The 27,964-nt window shown below is 37.2% G+C and overlaps 3 protein-coding genes across 7 annotated transcripts; all 3 read right to left on the bottom strand.

Moving 5' to 3' along the window:
- Nucleotides 1-430: 430 nt before the first annotated feature.
- On the bottom strand, nucleotides 431-4,207 carry Dna2 (DNA replication helicase/nuclease 2). Its single transcript, XM_068303271.1, has 3 exons — nucleotides 3,561-4,207; nucleotides 2,463-3,494; nucleotides 431-2,405 (listed from the first exon to the last, which is right to left on the bottom strand). The coding sequence occupies exons 1-3, from the start codon at nucleotides 4,113-4,115 to the stop codon at nucleotides 672-674; spliced, it is 3,321 nt and encodes a 1,106-aa protein (XP_068159372.1). The 5' UTR covers nucleotides 4,116-4,207; the 3' UTR covers nucleotides 431-671.
- Nucleotides 4,208-4,322: 115 nt separating this feature from the next.
- LOC137587318 (basic helix-loop-helix transcription factor scleraxis) lies at nucleotides 4,323-5,430 on the bottom strand. Its single transcript, XM_068303660.1, has 3 exons — nucleotides 4,720-5,430; nucleotides 4,513-4,643; nucleotides 4,323-4,441 (listed from the first exon to the last, which is right to left on the bottom strand). Exons 1-3 carry the CDS (start codon nucleotides 4,932-4,934, stop codon nucleotides 4,341-4,343), a joined length of 447 nt encoding a protein of 148 aa, XP_068159761.1. The 5' UTR covers nucleotides 4,935-5,430; the 3' UTR covers nucleotides 4,323-4,340.
- A 1,592-nt stretch (nucleotides 5,431-7,022) lies between these two features.
- On the bottom strand, nucleotides 7,023-25,930 carry LOC137586533 (uncharacterized). Of its 5 annotated transcripts, XM_068302616.1 has the most exons (8): nucleotides 25,771-25,930; nucleotides 22,500-22,589; nucleotides 22,083-22,299; nucleotides 14,277-14,384; nucleotides 8,748-9,097; nucleotides 8,244-8,382; nucleotides 7,948-8,163; nucleotides 7,023-7,876 (listed from the first exon to the last, which is right to left on the bottom strand). In XM_068302616.1, the coding sequence occupies exons 3-8, from the start codon at nucleotides 22,224-22,226 to the stop codon at nucleotides 7,811-7,813; spliced, it is 1,023 nt and encodes a 340-aa protein (XP_068158717.1). In that variant the 5' UTR covers nucleotides 22,227-22,299; nucleotides 22,500-22,589; nucleotides 25,771-25,930; the 3' UTR covers nucleotides 7,023-7,810. The 5 variants fall into 5 exon arrangements, with proteins under 5 accessions (XP_068158717.1, XP_068158716.1, XP_068158718.1 ...); XM_068302615.1 differs by lacking the exon at nucleotides 22,500-22,589; XM_068302617.1 differs by lacking the exon at nucleotides 22,500-22,589 and having other exon boundaries at nucleotides 8,244-8,367.
- Nucleotides 25,931-27,964: the final 2,034 nt, after the last annotated feature.

Here is a 27,964-nt window from a genome sequence, read left to right as displayed (position 1 = left end):
CAAAATTACATAACTCAAATATGAAATTAAAATTCCAATTCTTAGATTTTTCGAGAGCTCCTACAAAACGCACAAATGTACCTTGTACATTGTATCAACGAAAGGCGCGTTTCATATTTGTATAGACAATTTTCAACCAATTCTTAATTAAACGTAAATTTAATGAAATTGATTTCTAAAAAACGTTTAAGTCAACTTTTTTCTACAATTTCAGCTAAAGGTAAACCAAGAGGGTCTTATAGTTATGGAATTTAGCTTAACGTTGAGATATAATGATTCATTTAAAATTGTAAGAGCTGCATTCAAATTTGGAAATGGCGCAGAATCGAAACATATCGAATGATGCCAAGGTTTATGTTGTTTACCAACGAATTTCCAAAAGGAATGTCCGTCACCTCACAACATAAACTGGAAAAAAAACAAGCCTGAATATGAGGTACAAACATTTTCCATGAGGCTTTAAAAACTTTTAGCTTACAAATATATTTGCTGGCAAAAATTCACTTAATAAATATTTAAAGACATAAAATATACTTTTCTCAGCAACATAACTAACTGAATGACATGCAATAACAATCAAGCAAAAAAAAAAAACCGAATAGATAATGCATACAAATCTAGATATGATATATGAATAAATAAATCCTATATCAATCAATAATCACTCGTTTTTAGGCGCCCATTAGCTCGGCCAGTTCATCGAGCAATGCCTTCCAATTGAAATCCATGCGATTCTCAGTCAACTGGAGACGACATCGATCCGGTATGTGCTCAAAGAGACGTTTGAAGGGGCCATAGCGCTGCAGACAGTTGACATCGCCAAGTATGATTAGCTTGTGCTTGGCTCGAGTGATGGCCACGGTGAGACGACGTTGATCCTCAAGGATTTCAGATTCACGATTACGTTCCATTTGCTCACTGCCATCGACAGCAATGGAGCCTGTTTTGGCACAACTATAGATAATGAGATCCTTGTCTCTGCCCTGATATTGATCCACAGTATTGAATTCGATATTCTGATCGAGGGCATTGCCCAATTTGCGCAACAACTCGACCTGGGCGCGATAGGGAGCAATGACACCAAGTCGGTTGGGATCATAGCCAATCGCTAGCAATTGTCGTAGTAAATGCATCACAATGGCAGCCTCACAGTAGTTTGTGTATTTAGATTGGCGACGCTTGGAACGTTTCGTATCCTCGCTCAGACCCTCACCATAGTGCTGTTCAATGGATAGGCAGGTTTCGCCAAGTTTCTTCGAACCCTTGGCATACACTTGACAACGTTCAGAGCAATCCTGAGTGTCCATTAGAATGACTGCCTGTTCCAAGTGACTTTGAAGGGCACGATGTACCCATTTTGATGTAGCGGGCAGAGACTCTTGTAGCTGGAGTCGGGCATTGGCCACCTGATCATCGGCACACTTAAGGGCCTGACCATAGGTCAACTGATTGGCCAAACGAGTGATGGTTCGATTCATGCGATATTGCAGGGTGAGAACAGCTGTGGTCTTTTCGCCACTATCCAAGCGGCGAAAGAGCGTCTCGTCGGCCCCTCTTTGTCGGGCCTCCAGAGACCTTACAATAGGGGGCAGCTGCTCAGGATCGCCAACAAGGACGAATCGTTTGCAATGCATTAATACACGCAGCACGGTAGGCTGGAGAACTTGAGTGGCCTCATCCACAATGCAATAATCGAATTGACGATGCTGGAACATCGGGTGATTGGCTCCCAGGCAAGTGACGCCCACTATGGATGGTTTCTCCAAAGTGGCTGTTAACTGTTCCACAGACTTGCAATCCGCCGTCAATGTGGACTCACTAATCGACTCCAATTGATGGTGTAAACGAGAACGGGAGCCCAATCTTATCATTGGCAGGTTAAAGGGCATCAGGCGGAGTAGCAAATTATCCACTGCCGAGTGGGTTTGCGCTGTGACTATAACACTGCGTCCAAGAAGATGAAGCAGTCGGACCAGAGCGACCAAAGTTTGTGTTTTTCCCGTGCCAGGCAAACCTTTGATGAGCAGATACGAATTTGTTGTCAATGCCCGCAGAGCAGCTGATTTTTGTACTTTATTAAGGGACGCAAGTATGTCGGCCCCTTCCGTAAGAATCAGACGTGGCAGCACTTTATGCTCTGTGGGTGCATCACGGGCTATCACAATGGAACGGAGTTCCTCATATCTTTTACCCGGTGAGATGAGAAGACCCAGATTTGTGTAGTTGAAGGTGGAAAACGATTGTGATTCATGCTTGTCCATAATAAAGATCTCGCCAGCATAAAGCTGACTAAGATCACGCTCCAGCTGAAGGGTCAAACGGCGACTAGTTAATGAGATGATGTGACCGGCCGCAATGGCCAGTCGAGAATGGCAGCTGACAATCACATATTCACCCACATCAAACTGGAAAAATAAGCAGTTGCAATGTCATTACTCAAAACTAATGGGATAAGCACTTACCCCACTCAGTGTTAAATCTAATATAGCATCCTTATGGTCAAATAATTCCAAGGACTGACTATAGCGACCCTCCTCGTAGATGACTTTCTGATCTGGCACGAGCTTCAAATGGTCGATGGCTCGACCCAGTTTCTGTCTCTTAAGGCTACTCAAAGTCCACAGGGCATTCACTTGGATGGATTGCCTTGAATGTTGCTCTTCCAGGCCTAAAAGGCCACACCAATGCTGAACATACGATTGATCGGGCTCGGTAAGATGTCCCACCACCCTTGGCATTAGGACACTCAGTGGATGATCCTCAGCCAGTTGAAGCTGCTCTCGCTGAGCAAAACTACAACAAATGGTATTATATGCGCAATTCTCGCAGGCTTTGTGATGATAAATGGGTTCCGGCAGTTGAAACACCGATGTTGCGGACGATTTATTGCCATCTTCGGGAAATTGAACTTGCCGAGTCAAATAGTGGGCCAACTCATTGCGTAACCAAATCAGACTACGCTGGTCCTTGCGTTCGCCGCGTATCTCCTGCATGAGTCCTTCGCGCAAATAAAGGAGCAGTCCACTTTTAGTTTCTTGACCTTGTGCCGACTGCATCATTTGATAGAGCATTAGTTGTCCCTTGTGTTCCATCGAGAAACTGGCACGGCCTGTCTTTAACTCCAGTGGAATGGGTTGCTTCTGTTTGGCCAACTTAACAGATACATCTACTTTGCCCTTAAGGCCCAATTGGGGTACCCAGAGATTCTCTTCAATATCGTGAATTTGCTCAATCCGTCCCTGGAATGTGTTATGTGGCATCACAGATGGCTTTATACCCTTAATATACTGTTGAACAAAGGCCAAAATAGGTTCAACATACTGCTGGAGCTGTTGCTCCAAATCACCAAGACTTAAGCCACCCGCATAGAGCATGGAGGCAAGTGATGGACTCCTGAACATGGTTTCAAGTGCCTTTTGAATTTGTTCAGCGTTGTAGAGTTTTTGGCCAAGAACCTTTTCGAGCAATTCATGAACCAGTGTACCAATAACCATCTGTAGATCAAATAATTGGTTAACAAACTGGAAAATATCAATTCAAATCTTGAGCCGTGGACTCACCACAGCATTGCCCGCATCTAGGCCACGGAAACGTTCCTGTAGCACTGCCTTCCGGCGGCAGAATAAGGAACCCGTAACCGTTGTGCCCGAAATCAGTAAATCTGGATGAATGACACAATATCCATGATCCTGATTAATGACATAAGCACCCAATGAAGGCTGCCATTGGCCTTGCAATGAGATTAGATCACCGATTGATAACTCCGTTTGATTCCAAGGCGTTTGGAGATGACAAACAGCTGTTGTCGCCTCTTTAACATCCTCCTTATCCCGATCTTCGGCAACACTTTGACGTACTATTAGCCGCAACTCATGTGTCTTGGTTTGACGTTCAATTTCTTGGACCACACAACGTTGCCATCGACTCAGGTCCAATTTGTGGGCCACTGTCACAGCATCCACATCGAAATCCTCAAAATCCTCATCGTTGTCCCATTGAAAATTTTCCAATTCATCTTTCAGGTCCAACTCCTGTTTGAATTTCTTTGCTGTGGACTCTTGTGAGGCGTCATTCTGATGCTTGCTGGGCGTCAGGACACGTTTGACAGTCTGCATTTTATATTTTCTAGCAATTTATTTATGTTTTTTAATTGAAATGTTTCTAATCTATTTTCAGGCCAAAGTTTTGGCGCAAATATCAAACAGTGTTGCCAGACCTATTGAAAATAACGAGTAATAGTCCTAATGGTGCGATTAATAGTCCTAAGGGTGCGAGTAATAGTCCTAAGGGTACAACTGGGCGGGAAATTCGAAACACACTCAATTTTAATTACTTTTAATTTACTTTGATTTAAGACAAAATGTACAAATACGAATACGTGTTGCAAATTCACTTCCTTCATTGTTTTGTTGATGTATCAAACAGGGCTGATGGTCCGTACCTGGTCCAAAGGATTTTGCGGATTAATAATTTATTTATAACTTTTTATTTGAATTGTTTTCAATTACTTACCTGCATGTAAAGTGCTATTTAGATGTGTTATATAGCTGCTGGCAAGGCGTATAATCTCAATTTTAGACAGTTTTCGATTCACGGGTTCGGTGGGTATTAAACTACGCAAAGCCTCGTAGGCAGAATTAACACTAATAAACAAAACAAATATATGTATCATATAATTGCCTTTGCATTTGATTTAACAATTTGTGATGGTCAACTCACTTAAATGTGCGATACCGTTCGCGGGCATTAATCTTCTGCCTGGGCGGTCCATTGGGTCTATGACCCTGATTTTGATTATGACCCACTAAGGATAACTGTGAATCCTCAGAATCGGGATTAGTACTTCCGCTGGCAGCTGAACTATTGCTATCATGATGCCCAAGGGCTGTTAGCAAATATGTGACTGATGTGGATGAGGATGAAGCAAAGGCCATTCCGAATTCGATTCTATGCAGTGTGAACTTGAGGCATCAACGATCTCTGACTGAATGACGACGACGACTACAACAACACCGAGGAGGAGGCATCATTCGCAACCTCAGTAAGTCAAATGAGTTCCACAGGCCGCTCCGACTCTGACTGTTAAATGAATTAAGTAAGTCATCGCCAAGTGACGACAAATTGTGCATGAAACCAACAGAAATGGGAATGGAATACATATGTATGTATGTCTAGATAAGAGCTGGGGGGGTGGGGCACAAAGAAAATAGTATAACCAGAGCATTTCCACACATTCTCTTGTGCGCACTTGTCAAAACAACAACAAACACACATATTTGTGTAATATTAATTGGCCATCGCTTGCAGTCCGGACATTTCAATCTCCTTGTTTGCCTTTCTTTGGCATCTTCATCTTCAGCTGATGGGCAAATGATCCTTGAAAAACGATGTGTCTTCATATCTTTAGACCAGGAGCGGAGCAGACACATAGAGGGCCACTAGTTTAACAAATAAAGCAAAGCTAACTTTTTACAACAATTAATTTTTTTACTGTTCTCGTTTTCAAATCGATTTCGTTTTGACTTTTGGAATTTGAAATTATATTTCAAATATTTAAGAGCGACTTTTAAATTAATTTTGAGATTTCAACAATCAACAAAACATATTCAATATCGAAACCAACAGCTGGCCTTATAATTTTCAATTCCAATCTGTCCCTGAAGCAAACAATTCGTTTTTGTCTGTCCTTTGTATTGTTTTTTGGTCTCTTGGTTTCGTAATGCAAACGGAAGTAGCTCTTGGAGTCTAAAACCGATCCTCATGTCAAAACATCTGTGACCACATGCGGTGCGTGTCTTCAAGTGCCACCTATTGCGATGTCCAAGCTGCCCTCTGAGTGTTCTCTCTGTTCTCTTCCCATTGGCCAGTCATTTACATGGACTGAATTACCCAATCCCCAAGAGGCAGAACATTTCCATTGGCAGAGGCCGAAGAATCTCTGGTCTATGGGCCTATCTTGTCAGGGCCGGATCGGATTCAACCCAAACACTGAAAACTTATTTTAATGCTAGTCACACTAATAATCAAGTTATATTTTAAATCTCGATAACTATTATAATGTTTTTTGTTTTCAAATCGGGTTGAAATTAATTTATTCAAACATCCATTTTAATATATGTATGTATGTATGTTGAATTGTGATATAACATTTTGAAATCGGTTAGAAATTGAACGAAAATATCTCAAATATATGACTTTGTGAATCTGTAATGCTGTAAATTTTCAGCCGATTCTCAACAGTTTTGTTTTAATATTTGAAATATTTCAAAATAAACTTTGTATTTTCCTTAGACTGTATTTTCGCCAATTTCTAAAAAGAGACTTTAAAAAGAGAATCTCTGAATCGAAATTCTAAAAAGAGACTATAAAAAGAGAATCTCTGATTCGAAATAATTGAATTTCAATATATTTTTAATGAATCGTTATCGCAAAATCTAGCCCAATCTGCAAATATCGTTCATCGCCCGATTATAAGGACCTTTTTTTGTTATATTGAAACTACATATTATTGTTGTTTATTTTGAATGTTTTAAAATTAAGAATTTTGATTTATTTTTATACACACGTTGTTCAGAAATTTGCTTATACGCTAACATAAAAAACAAACAAACAAAAAAAAAAAACTCATGAAAAAAAAAAAACACAATTCACTTAAGTTAATTGATAAATGAAGAATTCAGAAAACTAAAAACAAACAAAAACGGAGAAATTATATATCTATGTATGATTTGTATAAAAAAAAATAAAATTATCTGCAAAAACCAAAATAAGGCAAGGGAATAAAAGTAGTTAAAAGTATTTTATATATATGTATCTTGAAAAACAATTACCGAAAACTTGAAAAACAAAATTTATGAAATTGAGAACAATTCACGATTTGATATAGTATATATTGTCGTTATCTAGTTACGATATTTTTCAACACATGTGTTTTCTTCTTCTTCATCATCATCATCATCATTTTCAGCTACATAATTTGTTTATAATAATTAAAAATAATAGTAAATAAAACACCACAGTCATTGATTTTTTTACTTGATTTTCTTTTTTGTTCTTGTTTTTTCTCATCACAAAAAAAAAAAATAATATTTGAGGGACAGATATAGCTAGAGATGGGGTATATATATATAGATATGCATATCAAGGGGGGCGGCAGTAACAAAAAAATAATTATTATTTACAAAAGAAATGTGGATAGCGCAGAGAAGGAGATGCAATGAGTGAGAAAGTGAAAAAGAGAGAGAGGGAGAGCAATAGGAGACTTTTTGGGACGTTCCGAGTTCGTTTTTTTTTTTCGACTCTTATTCGTATCAAAAAAATAAATAAATTTTTTTATTGATTTTCATTTTGTTTTTTGTTTTTTTTTTTTTTTTTTTTTTTGGTTACAAAAAATTTTATTGTGTCTATTTTACTAATTAAAATTCTTTTGTTTTTTTTTTTTTTGTATCTTGTTTTGTAAAATTTACTAAAAAAATGTTAAAATTTTTCTTTTTTACATTGCCAAAATAGAAAATTATTGTGTGTGGGTGTGTGTGTGTGGGTAATGTGTATGTGTGGGTGTGTGTCTGGGGGTCGTGTATGTTCAGTAAGAGAGAAACAGAGAGAGATATAGACAGAGACAGAGGCAGAGAGAGAGAGAGAGAGAGAGAGAGAGAGAGAGAGAGTGGAGAAAGCAAGAGCGAGAAGAACTTTGAGATTTTTTTATAGTTTGACTCTGTACAGTTGAATTTCACTTGACTAAAAACGTGAGGGCGGCGGCGAGGGCGTGGCCAGGAAGCGGTATGTATGGGTTAGTGATTTCCGCTGCAGCCTAAATCAACGCCGTTATCAATTTGGCCTTAAAGTTGACAAACTTCTCGCTGGTTGCGGCAACACGCTAAAACAAAAAGATGATTAATCGATTTCGAATCCGATAAGTGATCATATTTCGATAGACCAAAAGCTTACCAATATCAAGTCCTGCACCAAATTGGCCAGTCCACGATTGGCCAATACAACCAGACGCGTCACAGGGCCGGGAATGCCCTCAGTATAGCCATCAGCTGTACGTTGGCTATCGCCACTGGCATCGGTGTCGTCCGTGCTGCTGCTGCTGCTTGCACCACCGCCCACACTGTTGGCCGCCTCATCTCCCTGTTGTGTTTGTACACTACCCGAGAATAGCTAGACAGATCGAGAGAGAGACAGATACAGAGAGAATGTGATCAATTCATTGGATTTACTGTTTAGTTTTTGGTACTTACTCGCACCACATCCAGCAAAAAGTTGCCTGAGCCGCCAGCACCCAAACTATTGCCGCTGGGCGATGCTCCGGCACCACCGCCGCTGGAGCCACCAGCTAGACCTGCACCGCCAAAGCTTAGGAACCTTTTGAATAGATTACTTTATGTGTTGGTTTTCGGTTCGATTCCACGAGCATTGGTTGATGTTGTGTGGTTGTGGTTGTGGTACAGTTGTGTTATTTGGTGGTGTTGTTTAATGTTTGTTGATGGGAGAAGGTGGGTGGTAAGATGTGAAGGAAAGTGTCAAATTAGTTGAGTATTTTTGGATTCATTTTCAATTATTCTTATTCTCAATCGATTTTCTTCAAATATATTGAAAATCAATCGACAGAGATTACAGAAATCGGGATCAGATCGTTATAGTTATTATCGGCAGTGATTAACACTGGAGATTAAATTTGATTTGCCAATTCAATGTCTGTATATTGTGTTTAGGTTTCTATGATGGGGGGGAAGTTTACTTACCTCTTATTACGATCATCTAAATCGGCTGTTTCTTCAGCCGAATCCAGAGTCAATTCATCGATAGCTGGCGATTTCGATTCCGATAATTGTAAATCGTTTGTGCTCAGCGCCTTTACGTCTGTGGCGGATCCAGAACCGGCTACATTCACCGAGGGCAACTCATTGTTGAAACTCAACTGGATGGGTTCATTGGACTTTAGGGGAATGGGGGCCTGGGCAATGGGTGATGAGGCGGAGGAGGCTGCTGCAGCAGCGGCTTCTGCCTCCTTAACCTGTCGGGCCACACGAATGGTTTCCTCGAGTTGTTTGTTAATGGCCGATAAATCGATTTGTGTATCGGTGGCGCCGTTCTGTTCGGTTTTTTGGGGTTTTTCAGTTCGTTTCGTTTGGATTTGTTTTCAATTTTGAATTTTGTGGTTTGATTTATTTGCAATTTTTGTGTGGGAAGTGGAAGTGGTGGGGTAAGGATAGGTAAGGGATAGGTGGAAGGAAGTGGATAAAAGTGAAGTAGGAGAAAATTAGGTCATAAGGCATAGCGGAGGATTTGGCGTAGGGTGTGTTTGTGTGTTGTGTGTTGCGTGTATGTGTATGTGTGTGTGTGTGTGTGTTTTGAGGCGTCGATCAATGAGGTTAGGTTAGGACATTTGCACGATCGATTTTTGTTGTTTGGTCGATTTTTGGTGTTTATCGATTAATTTGATATTGATGAGTTTTTTAATGCACGTGCACAAATGCGTTTCGAATGTAGTTTTGTATACATTTTGTTTGTTGTTTCAATTTATGTAATTTGTTTTTTTTTTGTGTTTTATAATTTTTATTATTTAAATTGCATTTTAATTTTGTGATTACAACATTTTGCAGTTTTGTAATTGGTTATTTTATCGTTTTTTTTTTTTTTGTTTTTGTTTTATATTTTGTTTAATGGAACATGAAAATAAAGAGAAAAAGATACAAAATAAACAAAAGAGATCAAACAACAGGTAATAGAGGGGAAAATAAAATAAAAAGTTGAAAATTAATATTAAAATTGAAGCCAATGTTGCACGCAATAAAAAAACAAGCGTTGCAGCGAAATTAAGTAAGAGGCGAGAAACTGTAAACTTTTTCGATCGGTTCTTGGATCATCTAGATATAACATCTACACAGAGATACATTAAGTTTTGTCTTGGTTGATCTTCGGTTAAGTTACAGGACTCTACAGATTTGATGTCCCTATTTCGACTCTTTTGTTTTTGTTTCTTTATAATCGAGCGATCACAAGTGGGCAATGAGTGATACGAGTACGAGATAGCGAGAGAGACAGACAGAGAGAGAGAGAGAGAGAGAGAGAGAGAGAGAGAGAAGTAGATAGAATATCTCAAATTTGTATTGGTGAGCGAATGAGCGAGCGAGCGAGCGAGATATATAAAGGGCGAAAGCTTATGTAGTGCCTTCTTTGTCTGACTACCAGAGTGTATATAGATGAGAGCATTATATATGAACATTCTTATAGATATCGAAAATATATGTGTATACACACCCACATATGTACGTGTGTGTAAAAAAATTTACTGAAATTTCTTTCGTTACATTTTTCGTTTATTTCAACAACAAAATATTCACTTACAAAATCTAATACAATATATTTAAAATGTATAAAAACACCTAATAACCTAAAAGAAAACATTTTGTATAGTTACCAAAACAAAAAAAAAAAGAACGTGAGACAGTGCGTATGAGTGACAGAGGAAAAAGGAGTAGAGAATGGGAGAGAGATAGAGGGAGTGAAATAGGCAAGAAGTAGCGAAAGAATGAGACAGTTAGCAGAACAGTCAAAGAGAGTGACAGATAGAAAGAGAGCGAGAGTGAGAGTGGGCCAAATGTATGTATAGAACAGTGTTGTGTATGGTGTGCTGAAAACCAGTGTTGTAAACAGCACATTAAAACAAATTTCGTTTGGCAATTAATAAACATATTGCAATTGTTCAGATTGTTGTGCTTGTTGCTAAAATTGTTGTTGATGTTGGTGGTTGGGTTGTTGGTGGTGGTGGTGGTTGTGTTGTTGTTGTTGTTGTTGGTGATGGTGCTGTAAAAATTTGTTAAGAAAATTGATATAAAGCCAATTCATTTAATTGATTTTGATCATCATTTAGTTGTTGTAGCAAATTTACAAACGCACTTTTCATGTGCCATCCTGCCAAACGTCTTCTAAGATGATTCGGTTGTTGTTGTGGTGGTGGAGGTGCTGCTCTTGTCAACGGCATCCACTTCATTGTCATCATCGGGCTCAAATGTGGGCAACTCAATGGTCACACGAGTGCCACTATCACTGCTGCTGCTGCTGGAGCTGGAGCCAGAGCTAGTGCTGTCACCCTTGGTGCTATCATCATCATCGTCATCGAAATCAGCATCGAAGTTGGTGCGTGCCGCATTGGCACTATTGCCCTGAATAGCCGTACGTAGCACTGTGGGTCCAAGGGTGCGCAACAGTTTGGATATGATGCGATTCGCCTGCTCATCGATTTGCTACAACAACCAAAGTATTTCATTTGGTTGGCAACCAATTGAGTTTTTGGGTTTTTGGTTTTTGATTTCAATTGGGTTTCGTTTCGATTGGTTTGGATGGTGCATAAATTGGTGTGGGAGAGTGGTAGATTAGTTTACTTGAGTGATTGAGTTTTGTTTGTCAGAGTAGAGTGAAGGACAGGGTATCTCGCTACTGGGTCACATACATACATACAATGGGATATACTAGGATATACTACGTCTACATCAGATAATTTGCTGAAATGTTGTATGCATAAATGAATGTTGAAGTGAGAGAGTGAGAAAGAGAGAGACACACACAGAGAAGAATCGATGGGCAAACGGTTAAGGGTTCTTTCGGTTTCGTTTTGGAGAACTTTTGAACCGTTTAGAAGTATTCCAAATCCATTCTTTCCCTAGGAAATGTTACCACAAACGTATGTGTTACCTTCTTGGAAAGGACAGAAAACTGCTGAACCGAATATTGAATAAATTTCTCACAGTGTAGTGGAAATGTATTGAATTTAATTTCGGAAATCAATTGATTTAAATGGGAATGAAGAGTGGGAAATGTGGGTGCATATATGTTTTAGTTAGCTGACGCCTCTATTTTTTATATATAGTTATCTCCTTTTTTTGTTGTTTTCTTTGTTTTTTGTTTTTTTTGTTTTTTTAGGATTTGTGTAATTGTAATTGTTCTGTGGTTATTGTGTGGTTGTTGCTATTGATATTGTTGTTGTCGTTGCTGTTGTTGGCGCAAATCCTTGCAAGTTTCTTGTTTCTTTTTCTTCTCTTTCTCGTTTTCTAAACTCTACTGATGGAATGGAAGGATTTGTATGGATATATTGATTGATTTCTGATCAATCAAAGACTGGCAATAATTTTGTAATGATATTGTTGTCAATTGTTGGTGTTGTTGCTATTGTTGTTGCTGGGGCCATGGTTGTTGTTGTTGTTGTTGCTGTTGCTGCTGCTGTTACATTATCTCTGGTTGTAATAAAATAATTGGTAGAATTTAATAAACGATTGATATCGGCTATTATTGTAAGCAATTGTGGTTCATCGATGTCAATGCTATTCGAGATATTCGAATTGGTGGTGGTGGTGGTGGGTAACGGTGGGGGATTTTCAGTAGTGGTGGTGGTGGTGGTTGTTGTTGTTGTTGCAGTTGCTGTTGTTGCATTTGCTGTTGACTCTAAGATACGAGTCAATATAATGGGAGCAGGATCAGGAACAGGAGCAGAAACAGGAGCAGGAACAGGAGCAAGAGAAGTAGACACTTCGTCTTCTATGGAACTGGGACTAGGGGAGCTTTTTAAGGTGATTGTAGTTGTTGTTGTCGTTTCTAATAATGAAGATGCAACATTTGTTAGGCTTTCACGCGCACTCACTTTATTATCAGCAGTTGAATCAGCATCTGGCGCAAAGGTGGGCAAATCAATTTTAACCCTTGAACTCTCATCACCAGCTGTGGTTGGTAAGCCGGCGGTGGTGGTGGAGCTGTTAACACCAACACCACCATTCGCAGATGATGATGAGGAAGAAGCATTATTATCATCATCATCATCGCCAAAGCTATCATCATCGAAATCGGCATCGAAATCACTGGACGGCGTGGTACTACGTCCGCCACCACCGCCAGCTGCGCCACGATTTCCGCTCAATATGCTATTAAGTAAACCGGGGCCGGCAACTCGTATTACTTGGGCTATAATGCGATTAACTATTGAGTCGATTTCCTACAGATTGAACAGAGAGACAGACACAGATACATTGATGAAGTTGTGTGGAAAATTTTGTTTGTTCATTGATTTTCCATGAGGATGACATTGGACATTGGTCATGGTGTTGTTGTTGTTGTTGTATATTGGTGGTGCGTCCATGATGAGAGATGCTCTTGTTGTTGTTGTTGTTGCTGATGATGCTGCTATTGATATGTTTTCTTTTCTTTTTGCTTACCTACACATACATACATACATAGAAATATGTGTATGTACATGTATCTTTAATTATCTGATTGATTTGGCCAATTTGTTTGTTGTTTGTGATTGTAGTTGTTGTTGTTCTTGTAGTGGTGGTGGTGCTGGTAGTGGTGTTCGTGGCTGACTTGGTGTGTGGTTAAAGGGGCTAAGTGGCTGGGTAAGGGGAGGAGGAGGTCTCTATTTGTTAACATGCATGAAAGGCTGAAAAGTGGCATCGTGTCCGGGGCTTGGCCCGGTGGTTTGGGGGGCGTGTTCGGGGTGGGTAAAACATTAAGGGTGCACTTACTAAAGCTTTTACATTTGCATACATTAAGGGATTTCATGCATTTGTGGCTAAAAACCGATTGCAGTGCCAAAGAAAACAAATTATTATATAAAATAGCAAACCAAAAAATAAAAAAAAAAAAACAATATTGAAAAAAATATTTCTATACATTTAGTATGTATATCTAATTTGTGTTTATATGATCGTTTTTTTTTTGGTGTCGATTGTATCAATCCAGAGATGTGGTTTCGAAATCGTTATCAGGCTTAAAGTCAGTCAACTCATCCGGCAGGCTCTCATAGTCCTTATCACTGCCTTTTTTAGCATCACCATCATCATCATCATCATCATTATTCTCATTATCATTATCATTAAGATGTTGCTGTCCTCCGATTCTAGTGCCTCGGTCAAATGCCGGATTCAGCACCGTGCCCAGGACAACGGGCCCAACGCGTTGCAAGACATTATTGACTAGACGATTGATTTGGGTATTGATTTCCTATGTAGAATGAACACACAGACCAGCAGAGGCCCAAGCATATGTACATGTATGTAGATGTATGATTGGCATTATCTTTTCATTTAGCTAAACCTCTAATTGTACACCTCAAGGATAAACGATTGAAAGACGAAAAAGGGGGAGACTATGACAGAGAGAAGGAACGGGGGCTAGTACAGAGAGTGGCGACTTTTTTGATGCCTTCTCTGTTTTTCTTGTTTTCTTGTTTTCGTTTTTCATACTGGGACGGGGTCACATTATAAGCCATGATTACATACCTTTGTTATATCGGGGAATAGTTCACGTAGCAATCCAATTGTTCGTTTGTTCCGATCGGCTATCAATTGTTCTTGATCTTTGGCCCCAAGTGATAGCACATCGATTTCCTGCAAAACAAATGCAAAAAGAAAAGCAAATTAGTATTAAGTCTCTTACATAATCTTTTGGCAGTGAAACAAAAGACAATCGAACACAAGTCAGACCAAAAGTAATGCGCCACTCCCCTGGCAATCTTTTTCTCCCCCAAAACAAAAATATAATAATAAACAAAATTACACACCGAAAAACAAAACAACTTTGCAAACAAAATTGACAAACTTTCACTTCAGACAATGAGTTGGCGGTGGTGCTGGTGGTGCTGTTGGTGGGTCTTTTCTTCATCTGTTTTGAATTGCATATCTGTCTGCTGATCTGTTGCCGTCTTCTCTGTCATTTTGTGTAATCAAGTTTCAAGTGTAAATTGTAATTTCTGTTGCGGTTGTCATTCCGACTTGTCATTAACCCCCAAAAGGAAGCCTCACACTGATGGCCAAAACATGGGCTGGCAACGAAATGGCCATGGCCAAGACAGATTTCAACCCCCGGTAGATCCTCTACTGTTGTCAGTTTATCTAAATCTGGAGTGATCAGCTTTTATCAGCTTTAGAATTGATAATCAAAACGATTATCGTGGAACTTTTGGATGATTTCAATGTTGGATTCAGATGTGAATCTCAGCAGGGAATTAAAGGGTAAGGTTGCTGTTTTTTGTTTTTCTTTTTGCCCTTGCAATTGCTGTTGTTAGGTGCAGCAACTTGTCTGCGTTCACTTTTACCATTCGTTGATTTTCCTACACCATTAAATGGCCTCAAGGCATTATTCGCTGATGGCGGTGGGCGGTTTTGCCTGTTTGCAACATTTGGCACAGCTTCCACTTCATGTCCATCCCAGGCCCAATACCCGAAATGACTTAACAGAAATGTTGTTCATGTTAATGGGCAATTGCCAGCGACAACAACGTTAAGTTAAGCTAAGAAAATATTGCACAATAAATGTTCAAATTGCATTTTTCGGGGGTGGTGGAGAAGTAGAAGAAGTAGGCAGAGAAACACACACACACATAGACACAACTTGGTCAATCAACAGCACGAGTCACTTGGCATGCAACAATCACTTCATCTTTTTGTTGTAGTTGTAACAATTGTCAAGATGCAAGTTGGGCAGGCAGCACAATCTAATAATACTATAAGTAGCATCAACACTTGAACAATTGAACAAGTTTTACCTTTCCAGGTATACACTGAGAGAAACACAAGGTTAGCAAACCATTGGAAAAGACCAAAAGATAAAGATTGTATATGGTAAAAGAACTACTTCAGTTTCGATCATTGATTTATCCTTTCCAAACATTTGTAATAAATTCTTTTAAATTGTAATGAAATTCTTGAAACCTTTTTGAGCCGATTAAATTGTCGATATTGATATAGGAAGGACTCCATTTGTTTCGGTTATTTGATCATCCTTTCATCATTCAGAAACTCAAAAAAAAAAAAAAAAAAATCACTATATTTCAAAGACAATATGTTTTCATTGTAAGTCTAAGAGAATGAGCTTATGATAAACGTTAGAAAAATATGTCCTTCTCCGGTTTTTGCATTTTAAGGAATCACTGAAAACTTCATCTAAATTAAACTTATAGTCAAGGAGTAAGGAAAACTAAAGTCATTTAGATAAATATTAGGAAATCTGAAATTTGTAAAATTTAATAGAGATTAAATGGATAATAATAATTCAACCTGCATTTGACAAATGACAAACTGGCATTTTTTAATTGCAAAAATGATGAGAAACAAAAGTGTTTTGCATCATTCAAAAACAATTTAAAGGCAAATGAATGGAGTTTACTCACTCCGCCTTGGCTCCATTCAGCTGAGAGTTCACTACTGTTCAGTGCTTTTTCAGTGAGTTAATACCTCTAGGTACGAGTAGCACGTACCTGTATAAGTAATAGTAGTTGGAGGTGCAGTGTTTAATTGACTCAAAAGTCAGTGCGGAAGTTACTTTTACAAGCGAGCGGAAGTCAGGCGACTAGGATGATGATGATAATGATGATGATTATGAAACTTTTTGCCAACAAACTGGATACCCGGAGAGGCTCCTTACCTCCTCCTCCTCATCATCATCGTTCACATTTCTCTTCATTGTTCTCTTCTACTGTAATGTTGTTGTGTTTTGGCTTCTTCTGTCCGGGAGGGAGTATCCATCATACTTAAGTCTGTCGGTGTGTCGCCATGTCAGTTTAGTGTGCGACAATTGTTTGGAATATTATAAAAAAAAAATAAAAGGGAAAGATGGGAGCAAACAGAGAGACACAAAGTGGCAACTCTTGAGGCAACAAAAGTTACGTTTTTATTGGAGACATCTTAATGAATTTCAAATGAGTTCAAGTCCAGGAGGCGAATGGCAACGTCATTAAAGTTATTGTTGTGAATTTTAATCAGCAGCAGTTGGCAAATTTACAATATAAGTAATAAAACGAACAAAGAAAATGACGGAAGAAGCATCTTAGGCAAAAAGACACTGACACTGACACCCATGTATACTCATATACCCATATTCATTATGAATCTGATAAGATACCCTTTGGTAGAATCGACCAAGTTGTAGGTATCTTAGACACGATCACGCTATCATCTCTAATACCGCACCCTGATCCGATGAAATTCGCTTTGTTGAAACGTTTTATGATAGGTTTAAAATAAAGTAAAATAATAATAAAAAAAAAAAACTCTCAGACAGACGCACACATACATATATACATATATAATATTTAAATTGCCTTGACCTTAACCAACTTAAATCGACTTTAACTTAATATAAAATACCACATATTACTGTCAGAGAGATAAAAAAATAAAAAGAAAAAAAAACCCCAAAGCAATCAGCGACAACCAATTAAAGTACGAAACTAGATTCGATAAATGCATAAATTATTGATACAAAGTCCGACTATAGATTGTCTTTTTATGCATGGAGTATCCAGTATCAGGATTGGGTCCAAAAAATATATAGAACAAAACGCTTCAAAAGAGAACTTGTTCGATCCAAGACTAATAATCAACGCAGAATGCAGATCTATAAATGACTCCTCTCAAGGTACAGATAATTATATCTTCTAGTAATAATTGCCGGACCCGGATTCTCTCTGTATGTATGTACGTGCAAAAATTTGCTTGGTATCTTAACATGCATATAAATTAAGTAGGCTTCGTCATTGGCAACTGTTTGGTGTATCTTATATACCCTGTATTTGAAAGGCTAAATTAGCTATGGCCAAGACAATGCAATGCAATTAGAATACTGCTGATTGGCTTATTTATTATTATTATTATAAGTTTGGGATATAGTTGTAAACTATCAACCTAACTATATTTTACAAGCACTGGCAACTAAGGCCTTTGGCTTAGACGAAAGTTGCCCAGAATGACTGGGTCACTTAGACAACTCATCTACAGAGGACTGGGATTGGCTTATTTCTTACACTAGTTCATACCAAAAATGACCTTTCAACCTATTAAACTGGTTTATTACACTAGTTTATGCCAGCAATGACCCTTTAATTCATTAAACTGAAGTCGAATTAAGACAAAATTGGGAATCATTTCTTTGAGAACTTTTTAATCCTTTCCTCAATCTTCATATCTTTCTCAAACTATGTTTAGGACATTTAAGAACTTCTAGAAGTTTTTAATATAATTTATATTCAATCAAATATTCAGTGACTAAAGATCTTTTAACAGCTTCTTTTGCTCTGAAAGTGTGTTGCCTCTTAAAACGCGAGGATCGTCCCGCTATATGGGTAATCCGGCACTGAAATAAATATCCATAAGTAAAACAAACGATTCTATGCTTGGTATCTAAAATTGGCAATTGATATTGAATATTGACCAAATGAAATTCTAATCTGAAGACAAGCCTTTGTTAGCCAACTTCGTGAACGATGTGAAGGTTAGTTCAACCTTCTTTTTCGGCTTAAAGCATGCTTTAATCACTTTTTAAAGTGAATAATGAAAAAATTCACTAAGTTTATAATTAAAGTTGTTAGATTTATGTTTTAAGACACACCCACTGCGGTGTATACTAAATTTAAGTGACCATTGGTAGATTAGATCCCAGGTTTAACCATTTTACATGCAGTATAATAATAAGTCAAAGGATTTGAAATCAAAATGAAATTTCCTATATATATTCACAAAATATTTCTTTAAACACTTGAAGTTTAATATGCTTTTTCTCATAGACCAATTTAGAGGGTATTCAAATGCTATAAGCCTTAAGCTTCAGTTGTTTAGCAGCTCAAAACCTTGTTCAAAAACAAAAAAAGCCACAACAAAAAACTAATAAAAAATACGCGACACAATTAAATTAGCAATTTACCACAACGAAAAACTAACTCGAATTGAATTCATTAAATTTAAGAAATGAAACACTTGTGGATAGAAAGAGATAGAAAAAAGGAGTGTGAGATAAAGAGCCAGTTGTAGATAATATTAACATTAAAATACCAAATGTGCAAAATAAATAAATACACACGAATTATTTCTTTAACTCTGCTCAAATGTAGGTACCCTCAGAAAATGTATGTGCGAGACAGTAACAAGTTGAAAAACTGATTGCAGTTTGATTTAATGACAAAAAATGCAGCTACCAGCAAATTGCCAGCAGCAGCTAACAACAGTAAGAGCCAGCAACAAATTGCTATTGACAATGTGGCGTATGCGTGATATGTATGACAGAGATGGCAAACTTTACATAAGCCTCACACACACGCGCACACACACACACATAACTTGAGATGGGGAATCCAAAAATTTTTGTGCGGATAGGAAATTGGTTTTTGTGTGTTGCTCTATTAGAGCCAGACACAACGACACAGTTTGCCAACAAATGAGTTTTGCCACAAAACTCATCAATTATTAAACCAAACCAAACCAAACAGCAAAAACAACGAAAACATTTTTGAAAATTTTGAAATTTGTGCCAAACGTAGTTAATACACCAGCAAATTACTGTCTATATATCAATGCGATTCATTGCTAATTTGAAGACATTTAAATTAATTGCATAAACTACTTTGTACAAATCTTTTCTCGTGGGAAATTCATCAACTCAAGTTAGTTGATAGAGCTAATATACAAACACTTTGCATTTAATTGGCTTTTTTAAACGATTTCTTAAAATTTCTAATAAAAAAAAGTTGCCTAAATCCATCTAACTGATCTTAGCTTATCGGAAACTCCATATAAACATTCAATCAAGTTGCCAATTTTAATAAATTTTTTTAGAATTTATGTAAAGAAATATCTATGAATTAAATTTCAATAGTTTTTAAGTAGAGAACATTCACTATTCGGTGTTTGAAATATGGTTCAATGTCTTATATAACTTGGCTTTGAATACACATACATATGTATGAATGTAAGTATGAATGTATGTACTAGTTTGCATGAAGGTTCGTCCATCTGCCCAACCAACCATCCATCCATCTATCCATTCATTGCAGTTGACATCGCTTTGGCAAAACTGTCAATAGTTTTTTTTTTTTTGTTGCTTTCTTTCTCTTTGGTTGCTCTTTCATCTCATCGCATCTCATTGTCATCCCGCACGTCTGTATGTATTTTGGTAGTTAAATGAATTATGGCGCAAGGCACGTCAACACGGTAAGCTGAACATCAACATCAGTAAGTGAGATGGCAAAGAAGCGTCGTGGTCGTGGTCCAAATGCATAGTATAAATCTCCTACATACATACATATGAACATCATCATTATTTGCGGGGGGTAGCCCCAAAAAAAAAAACGACAACAACAACAAAAAAAAAAAAAAAAAAGATGAAGCAGAAGAGTAAAGAGGTAAAGAAGAAATAAAATTGATCGTCATCGTTGTCATCGCCGTTTACAGAGTGTTTTGTGGCCTACAAAATATTGACCTAGTTTACCAATTGAGCAACGATCGTTACAAAAATGCTTTGAACGCTTTTGCTTTCTTTTGGCTTTAATTATAAACAAACATAGTCAAATAAAATGTTTGTGTGGGAGCTGATTCATATTATACCATAGAATTGCCTACTATATTACATCTGTGACTAACTTATGAATCTATATAGACCTAAAGACAGTTGGACTCTCTAAAAACACAAAGCCATGTACATCATTCAACTTTATGCCAACATTCAGATTCACTGACTAAACACTTTCCCATCTTTCACATGGAAATTCTCTAAATCAGAAAGTGTCTGGGCAAACGATATATATTTTCATTTAATTTATAGGATTTTTTCTTCTCATAAATCATTAAGATTAATTAACTGACAATCAACTAACTGATTTATCAAGAGACCTTGGCCAAATGAGGTCAAGACAATTAACAACCCTAATTACTACCCTTATTCAAATGCTAACAATTTCGATAGATTCTTCTTGTTAAATAATCGAATACTTTTTTGTGCCATCTCCAAATAAGGAAGTAAGGGTTTCAGCCAAAAGCGATTGCCGAAGAGAAAGCAACCATTGTGGCTACTTCGAGTTCATATGCTACTGGGTAAGTTCATAATTTTTGCTTTTGGTCAAGAAATTAACAAACAATTAATTGTTGACCTAGGTGTTAATTGTTAAGCACAATGTCGCATGTTGAAAACGAAAACTTGAGTTGAAAATGGAAACTTTTTCGAATCGAAATTGTAGTTGAAATGTGGTGAATTGCGAATTGGGAATTGAATTTCTTTCGAATTGCAATTAAGTAATAAACTGCTTGCCCAACATGAACTGCACACAAGCCACATGAAGACAGAGAGTCCGGTTTGAGGCGGCGTGGCCAACACCCAAACGAGACAACCACCAAAAACGAAAAAGTCACTCAAATCTGGCCAAGGAAACAGGTAACAGGCAGCCAGTCAGCCAGCCAGTCAGCCAGCCAAGTGTGCCAACTTCCTTGCAACTGGTCTGAGCGATCTGTGAGATTTGTGTTGATCTGGTCAGGCAAGTTCCACACGGCATAGAGACCCCAAGACCTGCATTTTGCCCATGGTTGTTATAGTTGATGCCGCAGCAACAAACCATTCGAAAGTAAAAGGAAGTTTTTGTTTTGTAGGAGTAGTGGGGGCGGTGCGGGTTGCTTGGTTGCTTGAGTAAAACGCAAACGATGTTACTCATTCAAGTGCAAATTTGTGATGCAAATAGGTAGCACACAAAAGGCCAACACGCGCTACCTTATTTGATTACTGAAAGGGCCTAGAACCCCAACAAATACAAAAGGTAACAAGTTATAAAAGCCTGTTGGTTAATGTTTGCCAGATCTATACGATATATAAAAGCGGTAAATAAACATTCTTACATACATCATCATAATGTCACATAATGGAAAACCGCATTGACGTCTAACTGACTGATTTAATGATATATAGTTTTGGGAAATTATTTCAAATTTTTTATGGGACTCATGAAAATTGATTGTAACTTTCAAGAATATTTTATGATCTTTATGGTGGCGCTGAATTGGACGACTTCATCATGTAGGTATACCATAAAATTAATCAATTGATGGGTTTGAAAAAGGTATCCGCCTCTAAAACGTAAGAAACCGCTAACTAACCATATGACCTTGTGCTAAGCACTCTTTAATCACTTTTAGATACACGGAGTGCAAAACTTCAACTCTAGATTAGATCAAATATTTCTCATGGGGGGTCAGTTTATTGCCCTTTCTATACATTGGTATAACCAATATGCAAAGGTAGATAACCTCCACATTGGTCACAGGGAGACTCACCTTGCCATTGGCCAAGGGAATTTGCAGTACATCCAGTTCCTGATTGCCAGCCGGCTGGGGTTGGGGCAAGGGAATGGCACTGATCAGACAAATGGCGCTGCATAGGGTCAGCGTGAAAATTTGCTGTCTGCTTGGTTGTCTCATTTTGTATCTGTTTCTGTTTCTGTAGGTGTTTGCTTTCGGTTTTGGGTTTCGATTTCGATTACAGTTGCTGTTTCTGAAAGAGAGAAAAAGAGAGAGAGAGATAGAGAGAGAGAGGGACAAATAGTTGCATACTAATTAATAGACATGTTTAACCAAAAGTTATAAAGGTCGCTCGACCTTGATGATGATGCCACAGCAACATGATGTTTTATTTTCAAATTTACAACTAATTTATTTCTATATATACATATGTATATAAGTATACGCCCATACATTTATGTGAACAATTTGTTGTTTCCTTTTTGTTTTATTGGTTTTTTCAATATTTCGGGATTTTTGGTTTTTACGCTGTCATTCTAAGGCCTTATTTTAAGTTGAAATATTCAACATCATGAATGTTGGACGTAAAAGTAATGTTAATAATACAATGTGGAAACAGGCAACAACAACAACAACAATAATAGCAACAATAACATCACCACAAGTAGCAGCAGCAACAGCAGCAACAACAACAACAAAATGAAATTATGTAATTTTATTTGGACAGCCCCAAACAAACTGACGAACGCCGACGTCAGCGTCAGGCGTCAACCGAAACAACAAATTTGTATACATGTGTAGTATATCTATATATATATATATATATATATATATAGATATATGTATATAGTAATGTCTGTGTGTAAGCTTTCAAGCTGGGCTTTTGTTTAAAGAAATTCATCATGAGAGAGCCACAAAAAGAGAAAGAGTTAACAGGAAAGTGTAGAAAAGACAAACAAAAGACAAGTAAGAAAAATACAGAGAGAGATAGTTGAGAGAGATAGAGAGAGAGACTCCCATTTTAATTGCTATTAGCCAATAAAATATATAATTATATTGGAATTTCAATTCTTTCATCAAGTGCTAACTAAGAGATCGACTCTTCTCTAATTATGCAATTAAGAATTTTAACAATTTGCAATTATTAGACTTTGATTTAGCTAATATGAGAAGCACTTGAGTTTCATTGCAATTCATACGAATCAAGAATGTGAATGAGATATATATATATATATAGGTGTATATACATTCCGATTCCAAAGCTTATTGTTCCCCATAGTCAGTAATTTGAAAAGTTTGCCTTGAGAAAGGAAATGGAATAACTAATGACACTGTGATATGATATATAGTTAATGGTCGAAATCAGATTGAACTTGGCTAGAAAAATTCTATATGAGATTGTCTAAATCATAATGCTTTAAGTGGATACTTGACTTTATCTTAGAAAAGGTTTATTATCTTTTGATAGTTTTGCTTATTTTTTTAGCTAAAGTAACTTTTCATTTGATAATTTCAAAATATACTCTATAGTTTTGTCGATAGCTAGTTGAATCTCGTTTCTATACTTAATGGACTTGATAAGAACTAACTTTTTGATATTTGAAATATATTTACATATGTCTTTACATGTCTTTCCAAATTAAACTTCTATTATGAAATTGAAAGCGACTAACTAAGCCTTTTACCTTCTGTTAAATGAATATATATCTAAATCCATTTGCAGATCTATAAATGTTCATTTGTTTATAATAATTTAGCAGATATCATTAAGTAATTGCGTTAATATATATATATATATTTCAATTGAATTCACTAATCAAGGCCTGCCTAACAATCGAAAAACGAAAATATTTGCAATCTATTTGTATTACTCATACGCAATGTTTGCCGCTACCGTTTGTTCATTTGTTCATTCGTTCGCTCTTAATTGCAATTGCAATTGTTGCTAAGATAAGAGGTTTTTAGTTGGAAAATCATAAAGTCTATCTGCATGACAGGAAGCGATTAGAAAAAAACAGAAAAAAAAAAAAAAAATCAAAACTCTTTTAAACACTTCATTTTGTCAGATACAGGGGGGGAATAAAGAGGAAAAAGCGTGCTGATGGTTAGATGAAATAGGAGGGAGGGGAAGAGGTGATAGGAGGAACAAACTGTCTAATAAGTATTTGCCAAGTCATTTGCTGTGTCAATTTTTTAATGCCACTCCCCAAAAAAAAAAAAAAACAACAAAAACCGAAACAGTTGCAAAATGCCTCCTGCCTTGTGTTATTATTACTATATTTTTCCCTTTTTTTTTTTTTTTTTGGTGGGTTTTATTACGATTACGACACGAACGGACATGGACATGATCAGTTTTAGCCGAGGGGTGAGGAAAAACTCAATGCCATATGCTAAAATATGATTATATATGCCAGCTGATTGGTGGCAGAATTGAATTTGTCAAGTCATTGAACGTTTGCCGCAAGTGATCAGAGTGTTTGGAGTGATCGGAGTGATCAATGTTGGTAATCAGTTATGACAATTGCTCAAAAATCGAACAACACAAAAAGTAAAAGCAAAAGTTCACCATAAAAGATTATGTCATCGGTCTGCCGGTTCGTCTATACTCTTTGCTCTCACTCTCACTTGTCTCCCTCCCTCTTTGGACCTCGTTTTCTTGTGTGTTTCTTCATCTTTGTTTTCATTTGAATTTGGCACTTACGCCCCATTTTTGGTGTCTATCTATAGCCAACAGCCTCACCCCCTCTTGGCTAGAAACCTATATTGTTTAGATGTTAACTAATTTAACTAAACGACTAACTAGTTACCAAAAAAAAAAACATTTTGGTATTTCGTTATGCCATCCTATAGCCAAGTTGCTGCAGAGAGCCTTTGACTGGCTAATTGACTCACTGACCAAATGATTGATCGCCTGATGGACAGCACTAATATCAGAGATTTCCTCATAAGTAAAGAAATCATTCAATTAACCGGCAAAAGTCCATGTACAAAATGATTCTCCATTTCGTTTCCTGCTAGATTCTAGAACTCATTAAACTATTCATGACAAGTTTGGAATACAAATGTCATTTGAATGAATCTTAAATGGGAACCGGCAAAAACTCCAAAATACTGAGATGTTCTTAATAACGATTTCGCGCAAAAAAACTTTTAAAGGCAGAGCAATCCACAGTTTTAACTGGAATGAATGGAATCTGGTTGGCCGAATCACTGGCTAAACAATTCATAAGTGAAGAAATGGCAAAAACAATTGTAAAAAAATTGGAATTTTTAAAAAACAGTTAAAACACTCGCGATTACAATGCGTTTTATTTGTTTGTTGTTTTTTTTTTTTAGTGCGAAAATTTGTTGATTTTATTTTTCACAGAAATGTGCAAAATTTTGTGACACAGCAAAAAAAAAAAAAAAAAAAAAAAATATAAATAAAATGAAATTCAGAAAAAAATTACAAAAAACAAAAAAAAAAATGAAAATTTGATGAAATTGTTGTTGTTTTGATTTGATGCAGTTGTTGTTGTTGTTGTTGTTGAATTATTTCTGGAATATTTTTTGTATTTTGTAATGCCAGCAGATTTTCCACTTGCTGTTGTTTTTGTTTATTGGTGTCGTTAATGTTGTTGTTGTTATTGTTGCAGTTGTTTATTATAGTTGTTGTTGTTGTTGTTGCATAAAATTTCGATAACGATAACAATGATAAGCAAATATCACCACGCAAAATACATACGCGTTTTTTCAATATTTTGGTTTTTGTTGTTTTTAAAGTGTTTCTTTTTCGGGTTGTCTTTTGTATTTTGTTTTAAATTTATTTGTTATATTTTGTTTCTTTTTTTTTTTGTTTTTATTCAGACAACTCTTAAGGCGTCTGTATGGTCTTGGCTGTTGGACTTGCAATTGATTACTAACGTGATTTTATCACACACAAGCCGACTAAAGCTCGAAACAAAGCGGCGCGCGCATTGACAGCGACGCTGGCAGAGTGTCAGACGCTTAACGCCTCGACGACGGCGTTGAAAGTCGTCTCAAACGTTGGAGTTAGGCTCAAAAGAGATACCTTCGTCTCCTCCGTCAGTCCGGCCTCCGTCCGGCCTCCCCGTCTGTCCGTCTTGATCGGCGCTTCAACTGAAAACGAAAGTGAGTCAAGTCAAGCTTGAGTTCGCTCTGAGCTTGACCAGGTTTTTGAGTGGATTTGTTTTCTGTTGGTTTTTGGTAGCTTTTTTTGGGCGATTACGCGAAAAATTTCCGCCTCGTGACTGCTACTGCCGTCGCTGCTGCTGTTGCTGCTGCTGCTGCACTTTGTCAGGCTGTCAGTTTGCTAGTTTGCCAGTTTGCCAGTGGGCCGTATCCAGGATTAGGATATTACATAATCCCCAACAGCTGCGCATCTTCATTTGCATACAGAGAGAGAGAGAGAGAGAGAGAGGGAGAGATGATTCCCAGCATACCTTGAAGAGTCTTTTTTATTGTTATTGTTATTATAATGGCTATAATCGTTAGTGGCAAATTCAATCATTCATCAATTACATTTACCTGCATTATTCTCTCAACATTTAAAACTAAACATTTTACGAAATATTTTTGAAGTTTTCTTGTAATTATTGCATTCCGCATTCCAATTAAAATACGAATTTTATGACACAGTTCAGTGTGTAATTATTATTTGTAGCCGAATATAACATAATTATTTCAATTATAGAAGACTTTGGACTTTAATTGTATTAATCAATCGAAGATTGAGGCTATAATAGATCATTCTGGCAGTATCTTTAGACTGTCTAATGACAATCTTTGCATTTTGTTGATATGAATCTAACTAAAACTGCCTAAAAATCTTAATAATTTCTGCATTGTCATTGTTGGCCATGCACTTTGCCCACTAGCTGAGTTAAAACTTATTAATAATCAAAAATGAAACCAGCGAAAAACCTTCGATGAAACAAACATAACTGACCACAAAGACAAAGTCTTTGTATACATACACACGTATGTACATACCTACATATAGTCAGTCAAAGCCATAGATAGCTGGTTATAACACTTTGTGGTTAACGTTAGTGATAATCTTATGAAAATAGTGTTTGGCTATGTTCTTGAGAGATGGACGAATGGTTAGTTGGTTGACTGAAATGATCAATCGATGATTTTTGATTACGATGATGATGATGATGGTTGAATGTAGCCTTAAGCTGACCTTCTTTAAATTTCAAGCTCATCATCATCATCTTCATCATCATGAAGTTGCCAATGATCATTATCATGGACGACATTTTTTGAGTGCGTATGCGTGATATAGTGAGTGATTGAGTGAATGGAAGGCGAATCGAGATGAGGTTGGGTCTATTTAGCCATTTTGATTGTTCACACTTAAGTGTCATTGTGTGCTTCCTATATATACATACATATGTATAGATTGGTTGGCATATATGAACGATAAAGATTTAAATGATGATGGAACGTTCAGGTCAAGCACACACATAGCATAGATTGACTTCTTGCTAACGTACTCTCAAATACGTTGGTCAATTATGTAAAGATAACTCTTTAATTAGCGACCGGAAGTCGTGTTTGTATGTGAATTCATTATGCGATTATTGTCATTCCATTGCTTGCTTCAGTTTTATATGTCTTCATTTTGTATAACCATACAAACACTCTCAAACGAATTCGAATTCGATATCGATTCAAAGATCAGATCAAAGCAGAGCAGAGTAGAGTAGAGTAGAGTAGAGTCGTGTTACCTTCGGCAACAAGTTGCCAGCTGAAGGATAACCAGTTGGAGGTTCGTTCGAGTGACAGATCTGGCTTGCAATGGGTTAACGACACAGTCTAAGTCATATAAAGAGCAACTAGACATGCATGGTAAACTACAAATTACGCATACGCCGCATTGTACAAACCTGAGCAAACTGTGTTGTTTCTTC

Source organism: Drosophila tropicalis, unplaced genomic scaffold (genome assembly GCF_018151085.1).
Source record: "Drosophila tropicalis isolate 14030-0801.00 unplaced genomic scaffold, ASM1815108v1 contig_158, whole genome shotgun sequence".
Lineage (NCBI taxonomy): Eukaryota > Metazoa > Arthropoda > Insecta > Diptera > Drosophilidae > Drosophila > Drosophila tropicalis.
Note: the sequence above shows the minus strand (reverse complement) of the source record. Positions and strands in the feature narration are given on the sequence as shown.